This window comes from Panicum virgatum, chromosome 7K, assembly GCF_016808335.1.
Source record: "Panicum virgatum strain AP13 chromosome 7K, P.virgatum_v5, whole genome shotgun sequence".
Classification (NCBI taxonomy): domain Eukaryota; kingdom Viridiplantae; phylum Streptophyta; class Magnoliopsida; order Poales; family Poaceae; genus Panicum; species Panicum virgatum.
In genome coordinates this window covers 52,103,201-52,116,418 of record NC_053142.1, presented here as the reverse complement: position 1 = coordinate 52,116,418, position 13,218 = coordinate 52,103,201, and the positions used below count along the sequence as shown (strand labels likewise).

General features: G+C 48.9%; 2 protein-coding genes across 2 annotated transcripts; both read right to left on the bottom strand.

Annotated features, from left to right (window-relative positions):
• Window positions 1–278: 278 nt before the first annotated feature.
• Window positions 279–1,502, bottom strand: LOC120643164 (casparian strip membrane protein 1-like). The gene is made up of 3 exons (XM_039919682.1): window positions 1,044–1,502; window positions 816–939; window positions 279–714 (listed from the first exon to the last, which is right to left on the bottom strand). The coding sequence occupies exons 1-3, from the start codon at window positions 1,400–1,402 to the stop codon at window positions 499–501; spliced, it is 699 nt and encodes a 232-aa protein (XP_039775616.1). The 5' UTR covers window positions 1,403–1,502; the 3' UTR covers window positions 279–498.
• A 652-nt stretch (window positions 1,503–2,154) lies between these two features.
• On the bottom strand, window positions 2,155–12,757 carry LOC120642164 (probable serine/threonine-protein kinase BSK3). The gene is made up of 12 exons (XM_039918577.1): window positions 12,512–12,757; window positions 12,277–12,406; window positions 11,571–11,791; window positions 10,587–10,722; window positions 10,270–10,403; window positions 10,085–10,190; window positions 9,379–9,464; window positions 8,697–8,885; window positions 8,231–8,395; window positions 3,920–4,033; window positions 3,360–3,646; window positions 2,155–2,650 (listed from the first exon to the last, which is right to left on the bottom strand). The coding sequence occupies exons 2-11, from the start codon at window positions 12,356–12,358 to the stop codon at window positions 3,401–3,403; spliced, it is 1,479 nt and encodes a 492-aa protein (XP_039774511.1). The 5' UTR covers window positions 12,359–12,406; window positions 12,512–12,757; the 3' UTR covers window positions 2,155–2,650; window positions 3,360–3,400.
• Window positions 12,758–13,218: the final 461 nt, after the last annotated feature.

Here is a 13,218-nt window from a genome sequence, read left to right as displayed (position 1 = left end):
TTGGTGCGAGTCCACACTGAACTGGGCCGGGCCGGGCTTCTATCGGGGCCAACTGGGCCAGATCTTCAAAAAAATACATCTGTTCCCTTTTTTATTGAAAATTGGAAATAGTTTTTTTGATTGAAATTGTACTGTACCTCCAGGCTCCAGCCATTTCCAATTTTCCATGACGCCTTTGCTGTTCTACGCGTTGAACAATAAAATAGTACAATATATTATAAGGGTTTTAAGCTATATATGTTCCACTTCATTTACTTGAAGAGTCAAAGACCGTTGAATATGAGTACTTGCAATCAGGCAGGACCACGCTGATCGGCTTGCATTTGCATTTTGCAGGCAATAGATTTTAAATAAACACATACACCAACAGTGCGTACAATCCACTCCACTAGCCACTGCTCACACTCGAACAGAAACATCTCATAGCACAACGACCGAGATTACACGATTCAAGGCAGCAAAGAACACGAAATGGGTAGAGCTAGCATTCAGATCAGTTCAGCGTCTCCTGATGGCGAAGGCGGCCAAGATGACGAGGAATATCAAGACGAGGACGGCGAGGAAGGAGGCGACGACGCTGCCGCTGGTGCGCTGGCAGAAGCCGTGGAACTGCATGCAGATGGGCACCCAGTTGGCGCGAATGTTCCCCGAGTGCGCCAGGTCCACGATGGCCGCCGCCGCAGCAGCCGCGGCCGTCAGCATCCCCACCATGATCTGCGTGCAGCAACAATAATAAGCATACTATGCGTCAGGCAATATAATATAATCGAGTGCAAGAAATTTGAGAGATCGAGAGAGAGTTATTAGCTAGCCACCAAGTCGCAGACGAGCAGGAGGTGGCGCAGGCCGATGGCCTGAGGGCGCAGGACGATGGCGGCGGAGAAGGGGAGGGACAGCACCAGGTACCCCGCCGCGATCGCGTTGGCCACCATGAAGAACCTGCCATTATTATTATATATATTTCCTAATTAGTTCGTCGATTCAACATGCATGTACGCTATATATCAAGTAAGCAATGCAATAATGCAATGCAAGCTACTGACAGGAGCGCCGGGAAGTCGTCGAAGCGGGCGCGGAACTGGAAGAACTGGGTGAAGACGGAGAGCGTCTCGTCGGAGGTGGCCGTGGCGATGGCGGCGGCGAGTGCGGGCCCGAAGGCCGCGATCCTCAGCACCAAGTCGACGAGCGCCACGCACCGGCTGCCACGGTCGGCGCGCCGGAAGAACGGGAGCCACGTCTTGCGAGGCGCCGCCGCCTTCGCAGCAGGCGGGGCGGGGGCGGCTGACGATGCCGCGGGAGGAGGCGCCGTGGCCACGGCCGGGGCCTTGCCGTGGTGCCCGGCGACGTCGTCGATGGGGATGACAGTCGCGGCGGGGGCCGGGGCGGCCTCGCTGGTGCTCATGGTCGTCGTTGCTGTCGCGTTGAAGTTGTTGCTGGGCAGTACAAGCTTTTTGTGAGATGATTGCTAGCTGCTCGCTGCTGGGGTAGCTTGCTTAATTGCGTTTGAGGGCATGGCAACGTACACACAGCAGAGGATTTATAGAGCTAGAGAACTGCTAGCTAGCTAGCTAGGAGAGCTGTTTGGGTCGTATCTGCTGTCTGTGCCTTGTGAAGTGAAAAGTTCGTGAAGAGGTTGGAATGAAGCGGGAGGGTGTGGCGGCGTACGTGGTTTAGGAATGGAGGTAGGAGCGAGAGTGGTTACCAACTGCTATGCAATCGCCGGGAAAGCAAATCGATTGGCCAACTCTGTTAGCGAGGCCTAGGACTAGGATGGAATGTCATAGGTCTCATTCCAGGTCCTTTTAGCTGCAAACGTTGCTACGGTTCACAACACCCGAGTACCTGACATGGTCGACACATGCAGGATCGTCGCTAGGTTTGCCAAGAATCACTGACGTAGCCTCCGGGCCTGGGAGTCCCGGCGGCCTGCGTTTGATTTGTTGTTTACGCTTTGCAGCTCAAATCTAATGTGTTGATCCAGCACCAACAAACTGTGCCTAGCCGCACGGCAGCGGCGATCTGCGCGTAACCATATCAATACGAAATACCCGAGACCCACGCTGCCACGCATGAACAATCAGACACAATATTATGCAACCGGCGGACGAATACCCCCAAGTAGTACTACAAAATTAACTGGAGCAGGGCCGCAAGGGATGAATGCGTCGGTGATCCATAAATGGAACAGTCCATCCAACACCGCTATTTTTCGCCTCTGAAAAGAATTCCACCATCTTCACCACAAATATACCAATGGGAGCTAACACATATGAAACAAAGCCTGGGAAAAAAACCCCTCGCTGTACAGGTTTACACACCCACTACCAGCACGATGGACATGTACACCAGCAACCCCTTTTTGACGTTTCCCTTGGGTTTCCTTTTTCAGCTGGACGAACCAAGAGAAAGTTTCCCTTTCTCCATTAATTTCCTGTCTGCGGTACTTATTCACCTTTGGATGTCTTTGCCATCTCTTTCAGGGCCTCTCTGTTGTCGCTTTCTTCCATATATACATCATCCTACATGAAGATATGGGAGGGACGACGTTCCACACGCACAAAATCTGAACAAGGTTAACCAACCCCTAGCCGAATTGACAAATCACCAACACCTGCTTCCATACCCATTAATACTCTGTTCAAACAAGCACCTGCACCACAACCAAAATAAATAGTGATAATCATGCTTATGGAACTTCTCCCGACTACAAAGTTCTGAAAAAGGACTCAATGAAATTTCAATTGACTACCACGATCTCAACAAAGTCAAAAAAAAGGTCCAGGGATCCTAGGAACAATGCTGCATAGCAAAATTCACAGTCTAGTGACTAGGGGTTTGAACAACGAGCACAAACCATCCGGTTCTTTTTAGTAGTAGATAAAACTGAAACCAGCCTCGTATCAACTAATAGATTCCAGTAAATCCCGTCTTCTTGCTAAGAGTATATAATGACCAGTTAGTTAGATTCCAAACTTCAGAACTCAAAGCATCCAAGAAATATTCGCAGGTTTCAGGAAGGACAGAGTTACCAAGATATTTTCAAAGTCAAATATTTTCAATTTTGACTGCAAATAGAAAAATAATCATAGAGGCTAATAACATAAAAATTATCTTGGTAGATTTATCGTGAAACCAACTATTATAACATGTAACCTTTTCTGTTTGAAATAATTTATTTTTAGAGATATTGTTGGTCAAAGTTAAAAAAGTTTGACTTTGAAAAAACCTACAAGAGATGAAACTCTGGTCATGTCCTTTAGATAAACAGGATCTTTCCCTGGTATTTAAGCATGTTAGATCTAAAAAAAATAACCATTTAGGCAGCTAGTAAACCATTAAGATTTGTAGAAAGTATGTACCTGAAATTATGTGCACTTTGTGACTACAAATCTGTTCGCACTCAATGCCCACTGCTGCTACTTTGCTCTAGGCTACAACCATCTTTTAGTGCTTCTTGAGCTTCATTCTCCATGCCTTGTGCTAGTAATGCTGCTGCCTGAAGATAGAATGCTGTTGGCCATGTTGGAGATATTACTAGAGCCTGCACTGCATCACTCAATGCTTCTTGTGGCATGTCATTCATCAGATATGACAGGCAGCGCCGAGCATAAATGGTTGGTGAAACCATTGTGCCAACTTCAATGAACTGCATGTTAAAGAGCCAGCAAAAAAAGATGAAGTCAACAACGGTCATGAGGTAATTCCAATGAACATTCCCATTCTATTGCCATAGACCCATAGTTAAAACATGGAACAGCAAAAGTTTTAGGCTACGCAACCCAGAATTATTGTTTATGATAGTGCTTCAAAATATTAGGAGGCAAATTGGAAAACATGATTATAATCACATTCGATCATGCAACTCCAATATCTCTGTTACATCCATATAAATGAGCAGAACAAAGGAAGAGAAAGCAACCTGGGAATAACAATCAATGGCTGTAGTAAAATCCTTTTGTCGAAAAGCAGTGTCTCCCTTCTTCTTTGAGTTCAAAGTATCTTGCATTTGATTCGTCCACATTTGAAATGAGAGCTGTGGCAGATAGGGCATAAAGAGGATCACATAACAGCAAAGTAATATGAACAATTTGGTGAAACAAATAGGGTAGCAAATCTCAAATTTCAAACTACATGATGAAGCCACAGAAAGAGTCAGTGTAATATAATCTGTGTAATTAACAATTATGGAGCATATGAAGGGCTTCTACATGCTGAAACCACATCAAATGAATACCATGATATTTTGCAGGATAAAATTTTGGTTGTATAACTATTCAGAGTATCTGAAGATGAACATTGTCGGTACCCTGCAACTGGGGTACCCACTCCTACTGTGCCAAGACTCGCGTAGTTATCCGTAACCACGCCCTAAGGAGCTGAGCAGCCGGACCCCTGGGGTCCGACTCCATCTCACCGGACCAACGGTCCCGGACCCGCTTCCCGCTCGGGGACGGGTCCGGTGTCACCACGTGTCCTAGAGGTGGAAATACTCAGTACCTGTGGCCGCGGACCCGGACCCCCCGCAGGTGGGTCCGGGACCTCCACGTGCCATCCGGACTCCCGCAGATGGGTCCTGGACCTCCACGTGCCATCCGGACTCCCGCAGATGGGTCCTGGACCTCCACGGGCCATCCGGACTCCCGCAGATGGGTCCTGGACCTCCACGTGCCTATCCGGACCCCCGTAAGCTCTCGGCTCAGCTAGCTGCTCGGGAGGGGTCCGGAGCCGCCACGTGTCACGCGGGCGCGGGCGCAAGCCTTCCGCTGGAAGCTCCCTCACCCACCCGCATTAAGTGCGAGTGGTTGAGGTGGGCTCTGCTGCCTCTGGTCACGGGGCAGCTTTTGTCAGTCCACACTATGGATCGCCAATTACCGACGCGGCTCGTCATTTACCAAGACAACCATTAAAGACTCAGCGCCGTGCGCATGCGCGACGAGTCATGATGACCAGCTACTGACTGGAGCAACAGTGCACACTGCTACAGTGGACTGAGTCAGTAGTTCGGCGCTTCATCATGACCTCGACGCGCGGCTGCAGAGGCTAGACTCTACTCTGACAGGACAGCTCAAGACCATCCCTGGTCAGAAGCTACGCACGGAAGCCGACGACAAGATCTCCGGATCTGAGGCATTGAAGGCCAAAGTGTAGTTTATAATACATCGCCGGGTCCACATGTCGGGGCCCCGCTCATTGTACGTGCTCCCCTTGGACATATAAAAGGGAGAGCACACCCGCTAGAACACAGGGAGATCCTCAGACTCTCTCAAGACCCAGCTGGAGAGCGCAAGCAATACAACACACAGTGGACGTAGGGTATTACGCTCCGGCGGCCCGAACCACTCTAAATCCTGCTGTGTTCCTCGTGTTCTTGAGTGAGATCGATCTAAGACTAGCTACCCCCTGAGTACACACCCTCTGGGCTAGGGCGGGTGCCTTCCGCCACCCGGCCGTGGTTTGCAACACCACGACATTTGGCGCGCCAGGTAGGGGGGCTAGCTGGTCGCATTTCATCATCTTCTTCGTCCCCATGGTTCGCGTGGACGACGTGGAGATGACGGAGGGGGTGGCGTCCTCCACGCCACATGCCTCTCGCGTTCCTGCTCCAGGGGCAACTGTGCCTGTGGAGCAGCCACCGTTGGCGGCGGCGCGCGCCGCCCGCCGGCAAGAGTCAGGGCACCCGTCAAGGGCCCCCTCACAAGCTGCGAGCGGCGGAGCGACAAATCCCAGCTCACAGCATACCTCACTCATGAGAGGAAGCCGCTCCGGCGGAAAGCCGACTCCGGTCGCACCAAGCCCGCTCCGGCGGACTGCCGACTCCGGTCGCACCAAGCCCGCTCCGGCGGAAAGCCGACTCCGGTCGCACCAAGCCCGCTCCGGCGGAAAGCCGACTCCGGTCGCACCAAGCCCGCTCCGGCGGAAAGCCGACTCTGGTGGCTCTCTCCGGCGGAAAGCCGACTCCGGTCGCACCCCCGACTCTACATCTCTGTAAGTCCTGCACTTAGAGGCCCAGCAGGGAATAAAACATTTTCCTTTGTAACTAGGTAGTACTTTCGTGTGGTCCAGTCCGGTGAGCCTCCCCCGTGGAGGGGTCCGGACCTCTGCGAACCAGGTTCAGGGAAGCGTACTCACCCTCCGGGGAGGTCCGGAGCCATGTAGCCGCTTAGCCTGGTTCCGTACCCTAAGCCTGCATGCTCTACCTCCCTAGGACGAGTACCGTAGTACCTAAGATTGGGGGCCCGGTGGTCCGGACAGCTCCGGCCTCATAAACCCGTGTTCTGGCTTACATCGCACATCTCATGTACATCTAGTTATAAAGGAAAAGTTTATTCTTAGTTCGCCTCTAAGGATGTTACATTCCAATTTCAATCTACGCATTCTGTTTGCGCTAACCCCCACGTGGCTTCTTACTCTTGTGCGGTGATTGTGGTCCGAATTGAGTTGGCTAGTTAGTGACTTAGCTCGAGACCCCTCATGGAAGAGAGGGGTTCGGACCCCTGGGAACCTGCAGGTTCAGGGAAGCGCACTCATTCTCCGGGGAGGTCCGGAGCCGTGTAGCCGCTTAGCCTGGTTCCGTACCCTAAGCCTGCACGCACCACCTCCTGTGAATGAGTGCCGTAGTACCTAGGACTGGGAACCTGGAGGTCCGGACTTTCTCTTAACCTAAAGGCCGGCCCCTTGAGCTTCGTTCACTGAACCTAGCTATCCATCTCAAAGGATTACAGCCAACAGGATTTGGGACCCGTGGGCACGCTACTAAGCATCTACCTTGAGTCATGTGCAGGTCCAAACGTGATGATGCAGCAGGTGACCCAAAGGATGGACGATGCAGGGCAAGACCCTTGCGGCGCGCACCGCTGGGTGCCAGAAGCAGCCAAGTTGCTCACAGTAGTGGCCCCACCTGCGGGTTCGTTGCCTCTCCCGAGGCGGGCCCGGGGGCCACTGTCGGTACCCTACAACTGGGGTACCCACTCCTACTGTGCCAAGACTCGCGTAGTTATCCGTAACTACGCCCTAAGGAGCTGAGCAGCCGGACTCCTGGGTTCCGACTCCATCTCACCGGACCAACGGTCCCGGACCCGCTTCCCGTTTGGGGGCGGGTCCGGTGTCACCACGTGTCCCAGAGGTGGAAATGCTCAGCACCTGTGGCCGCGGACCCGGACCCCCGCAGGCGGGTCCGGGACTTCCACGTGCCATCCGGACTCCCGCAGGCGGGTCCGGGACCTCCACGTGCCTATCCGGACCCCCGTGAGCTCTCGGCTCAGCAAGCTGCTCGGGTGGGGTCCGGAGCCGCCACGTGTCACGCAGACGCGGGCGCGGGCGCCAGCCTTCCGCTGGAAGCTCCCTCACCCACCCGCATTAAGTGCGAGTGGTTGAGGCGGGATCTGCTGCCTCTGGGCACGGGGCAGCTTTTGTCAGTCCACACTGTGGATCGCCAGATACCGAGACAAGCATTAAAGACTCAGCGCTACGCGCATGAGCGACGAGTCATGATGACCAGCTACTGACTGAAGCAACAGTGCACGCTGCTACAGTGGACTGAGTCAGTAGTTCGGCGCTTCATCGTAACCTCGACGCGCGACTGCAAAGGCTAGACTCTACCCTGACAGGACAACTCAAGACCATCCCTGGTCAGAAACTACGCACAGAAGCCGACGACAAGATCTCCGGATCTGAGCCATTGAAGGCCAAAGTGTAGTTTATAATACATCGCCGGGTCCACATGTCGGGGCCCCGCTCAGTGTACGTGCTCCCCTTGGACATATAAAAGGGAGAGCACGCCCGCTAGAACACAGGTTCACACATCATCTCCACATCCATACAGACTCAAGCTCTCGCACCTCCTCACGCTTGTGGGAAGGCAATACAACACACAGTGGATGTAGGGTATTACGCTCCGGCGGCCCGAACCACTCTAAATCCTGCTGTGTTTCTTGTGTTCTGGAGGGAGATCGATCTAAGACTAGCTACCCCCTGAGTACACACCCTCTGGGCTAGGGCGGGTGCCTTCCGCCACCCGGCCGTGGTTTGCAACACCACGACAAACATCGTATTATGATTAACAATAGTGTTGCTCTAAGAGACTGCTGTGCATCAAAATGATTAACCGGTATAAATATTATGTATGTTTTGTTGTGCAACAGATTATACCAATGCATCTAATAATGTTTTGTTTAAAGAATGGAGAAGCAATTTTTTAATCTCTAAAGAAAAATGAATGAATGAAATGAACCTCATTTGCTGTCCCCTCGTCATCCTTGTAGCCTGTCTTTTCTAGAATTTCATGTATTGCTGTCAGATCCTTTCTGGAACAGGCTTCGGCAAGAGGGGAAAGATGTAATGATTGGATAGATGATGCACCGCCACGTGGAATGTCCATCAGTTCATAAGACGGAGTCTGCAAAAGATTTAAATATTTGATACTAGTTCAACATGATTGGAAAACAATATCTTGTGACAAGGGCTAAAATGGTCTAAATCAAACAAAAAGACTGATAATGGCCCTTGCCCAATCCAATTATTTTATCAGGTAAAATTAGAAACATACTAAAATGCTATGCACAATGTGTGCTGATATAAATGAACTGTTGGAAGACAATGACTGAAATAGCCTACCCATCGCATAATTTTCTCAGCATAGTCATGGATAGTAGACACTGTTATTGAGCATTGTACCAATAGAAGGGGAAAGTATTCACCTCAACATCCTTCTGAAGAGGAGCCAATGATTGCACAAGTGATCTTACATTAGGTCGCTCACGGGGTTCATAGTGAAGGCACCTTGAAGCTAATCGCACCAGTTCTGTTCCTTCCTCATTCGAAAATTGGCCCTCCAAACACGAGTCTGTAAGCATATTAAAGTTCCGATCTCGAATCAGGTCAAGGGCCTGCACATATTTGCCCCAGAGTCATTAGTCTTGTAAAGATGAAGGAAAAAAATGAGAATTGCATGGGTGATAACAATCTTTTTATCTAACAGGTACTGTTGACTTGTTATACTTAGTTCTCAGACAGGTATGTCAATCGTCATCAGGCCACTCTTCCTCAGAATTCAAAATAGTCAAGACGATATCCAAATCACTAGATTTCCCTTCTTATTGTCTAGATAACACCAAATGCTTCCATGCTGGTTGGTGCAATGAGGACCTATAATCTGATACTATATCACCTCACATCGCTTCATATAGACATAGACTGAAACATATAGACAAAGAAAGGGTATGTTTCTTGCTAAATAAGCCTTCTATGGACTATGGGCTAGCTAGTCATATTCACATTAAATTGGTAGCACATGTTGCCATTCCAGTAAGTGTAAAAAAGCGCTTACAAGAAATTGAAAACGAGAACATTTCTCAGATAATCAAAGCTTAACGTTATTACATGGCTAGGAGGAATATGCTTCCCACTAAGAACATCCAATAGCATGGTCCCAAAGCTGTATATGACACTTTCAGGAGTGATTCGTCCTGCCAGTAAAACAAAAGGAGAAATATGAGTGGGATGTTAATGATTTCATGTTTATACAGAGTTAAACAAAGATAATTTGATCTTCTGGTGCAAGGAACGCAAAAATAAATGGTCTGTAGCTTCCAACCAGTTCAAGCTATGTATAATTTTTAAGCTAAATATAAGGCTGTTACAAAGGAAGGACACACAATCGAAAATATGAATTCGCAGGCATTATGGCCAGTTTCATCATCATTTGTATCTGCAGTATCAAGTAGGTCTTACTTCGCAAATCAAACCATCAGTGTGCGTAAAGTTATGCCCAGATCGTAGGACTGCCATAAAATGGTTCTAAAATATAACATAAAATAAAATTGCACTGTATTGGGATGCACCGTTGAATGGCAGAGCCAAATTAGCTTCGCAAAGGTAGCTACACTTCTACAAGACTACAACATAAAAGCTTGCTTTGTTCCACAGGAAAAATAATAAAAATGTTTGATCTTGATATCTCACAGTACATGATAACATTATTAATAGTTTCTCAGAAACTCAGCGTTAACTATTGAACTCACATTAAATGGCTATTTAACGGAACTAGGTATAGGTCATTAGAAAGTAAGAAGAGATTTCCTTTTACCAGTCCTCATGTATTCTGGAGGTGTAAATGCTAAATTGGTACTGTAACTTTTTCCATCCCGACTGTTCTTCATGAGGCCAAAACAGGAAAGTCTAGGATTACAGTCCTGCAGCGTGTAAACAACATAACTAGGTTATAGAAAACACCGCTGACCATGTTGAAAAAGTAAATTACATTATACTCACATCATCAAACAGAACTCTGTAGGCATTGAGATCATGGTAGAGAGCACGACCCCTGCTGGTGCAATATTCTAAAGCCTCGGCAAGATAGAGAACAACCCTTAATCTCATAGGCCATTTCATTGCTTGTGATTCCCCTGTTAAATGCACAGAACAATGTGGGGGCATAATTACACTATCAATAAATTGCACAAACAGAAGCTAGTAGTTAAGAAATGCGATAGTGTCAACCTTGTAGTACTTAGCGTTGGATTTGGGAGAATGGTAATTGTTTCAAATGCTAAAAATAATTAAAACATCAGCGTTTTGAAAGGACTCACAATGGAAAAGATGTTTGGCTAGCGTGTCATTGGGCATGTACTCTGCAACAAGCAATCTCTCATCACCTTCACAGCAACAACCAAGCAAATTTGCCAATCTTTTGCTCCGGATCTGGCCAACTGATCTAGCTTCTTCCTGAACAATAAATATTTCCCCAAAAGGTCAGTTTAGGCATGTCTTAGATTAGTGGTAAAGAAAATAGATTTAGTAACTCCACATCAATAAAGAGGATGCTTTCCTCTATGTATTACACTATTACATGTGATGCAAACCAAATTTAGAATGGACTAACAGAACCATAAGTGAGAAAATATCTTGTGAGGTGAGTGTGGCGATTTGAAAGGCACAAAAAGCACTAGTAGAAGCAGACCTAATAGAATCAAATCGAAAATACAAAAAGTGCTGACAAAAGTTGATGGCCACTGTTAAAGCATCACCATTCAGATGGATAAAAATGCCGAAAAGTCCCCTTACTTGGCACGATATCGTTACTGAGATGACAATATATGCATTCTATTTCTAGATATATGTGTAAGCTTGCATTAACCAGTTCAATCTGAAAAGGAAGGGGCCAAAGGCAATGTTTAGGGATGGACAAAATGATGGGGCTGATAGCAGCTGATATGATTGCTGTCTCACACAACTAAACACTTGTTTAGGAATGGAATCTAATAATCAAACAAAAGAAAAGAAAAATGTTAGGCAGACAGTTGGTAGGTGCCACTTCCATTTGCAAGTCATCATAATCCATCCAAAAGCGAAATTAAGTAGATTACAGGCATGCATATCGTCTACTATGGAATAGGTACAAATCAACAACCTCCATGATAAGAGGCACTCGAAGTCGAAGGCTTAGGTATGTCAATCAAAAAGTTGCAAAGAATCTACCATTCCCACAATGACCAAGCAGGTAACGAACGATCCATCTCACCCACCAAATGCACATAACTAGAAAGGGTAAAAGTGAAGGCAGCGGGGGGTACCAGGAACTGGCGCGGGTCAGGCCAGGCGGAGCGGTTGAAGCGCTTGACGGCGATGCGGCGCTGGGCATCGAGCTTGCCCTTGTATACCACATTGGGCGCCTTCTCGCCGTGCTCAGACACGATGTTCTCCACCGCGAACCCTGACGTAGCGAGGCGCAACTGCTCAAAGGTGAACTCCTGGAACACCGGCAGCTCGTATGCCTCCCCCTGCTCCTCCGTCACTATTATGGAAAGAAGGGGAAAGGCGTTCCGCTCAAATTAGTCCGAATTCCATGGAAAAAGGTAATCCGCAGACCTAACAAAACCTGCCAAAGCCGCAGCCCTAATCACTAGGTATCAAGAAGCATCGAAATCCGAAACAGTTCCTCTAGGGGAGAAAAACTCAGGAGTCTGTCAGGAGTAGTGTGAAGACGTAACTGCAGATATCAGCAATCGAACTGGAATGGGCGGAACAAATCCACAAGCACTCTACTCAATCTAACAACCTTCCAAATGCGGATGCGGCAAGCACAAGAGAATCCAAACACCCAAAAATCCTACTCGAGCCGACAATCTCGTGGGGGGAATGAAAACTCCTAGATGACAAAAAAAAATAGATATAGCAAACGCCAAAAAAAAAGGTATAGATATCTGGAGAGAGGGAAAACCAGGCGCCAAAAATAGCAAGAGCGAAGCGGACATGGGAGAGGCGGAAGCATCACCCCACCAGCGTCAGTTGTCTCGTTGGTTATGCCGTTGCGCGGCGTGCGGCAGCAGCAGTCGGTGACCTTGGACACGCAGGCGCCCATTTCGATCCAGCCGAACCCGGAGACGGAGGAGGTGGAACGGGATGCAACCTGCACGTGAGCGAAGAGGGCAGCGGGATGGGTGGTGAGAGTGGAATTGAAAGCGCGCTCGGATCTGAGCACCGAATCGAAGTGGAAGCAGCAAGCGGCTGTCACCTGTGCCGGACGAGCAAAGCGAGGCGGGCGGGACCGAAGCGGCGGCGGGCGTAGCGCGGAGGAGGGAGGGAGACGGCGAGCGGAGGGGATGGGATGGGATGGGATCTCTCGTCGCCTCCCTCTTCGGTGTGCTGCTGCCTCTGCCTGCTTGGGAGGGCTTGGGAGTTGGGGTGCGGTGCGGTGCGTCCACCCAGAGAGGAGAGGAGAGGAGAGGAGAGAGGAGGGCGCTGCAACTGGCAACTGCTGCTGGTTGGCGTAGGAGGAGGAGTATTATTATTATTTCTTGGCTAGTTACTAGTAAATAAATACTACTAATAATAACTTAATGCTGCTGTTTGTTAGTAATAATGGTTTTATTTCGCCGGGAATATTTCGTGGTTTAATAATTTATTCTACCGACATGCCTGTACTCGGGAGCTGTGCGGGGTTACCAGCAGTTTATTAGTATATTAGTATTACAGTAATCGCATCAAACAAATGAAGCGGTAATTTAATTTGGAGCAGCAGCATCAAATCAAGGACAAGGAGGCCCCGGGGCGGTTCTCCCTCGCTGCCCTTGGCCTCCCGGGTCACGGTCACGGACCTCGTGTGCTTGCGCGGCAACCAGTGTTGACGCTTTCACCTCTCTCCTTTCTTTTTCCTTGCCCCTTTCTTTAACAATTGTTCAGAATCCAGCTCAAAAAGCTGCGGGGACCAGACCAGGTTTC

Excerpts from the sequence above, each read along its gene's own strand:
- LOC120642164 (XM_039918577.1), bottom strand. The coding sequence starts at position 12,358 with ATGGGCGCCTGCGTGTCCAAGGTCACCGACTGCTGCTGCCGCACGCCG. Across the intron at positions 10,191-10,269 it reads ACAGAGTTCTGTTTGATGAT|GACTGTAATCCTAGACTTTC; the intron begins GTGAGTATAATG and ends TACACGCTGCAG. Across the intron at positions 4,034-8,230 it reads ACGAGGGGACAGCAAATGAG|CTCTCATTTCAAATGTGGAC; the intron begins GTTCATTTCATT and ends TATCTGCCACAG.
- LOC120643164 (XM_039919682.1), bottom strand. The coding sequence starts at position 1,402 with ATGAGCACCAGCGAGGCCGCCCCGGCCCCCGCCGCGACTGTCATCCCC. Across the intron at positions 940-1,043 it reads GACGACTTCCCGGCGCTCCT|GTTCTTCATGGTGGCCAACG; the intron begins GTCAGTAGCTTG and ends TAATAATGGCAG. Across the intron at positions 715-815 it reads TCCTGCTCGTCTGCGACTTG|ATCATGGTGGGGATGCTGAC; the intron begins GTGGCTAGCTAA and ends TGCTGCACGCAG.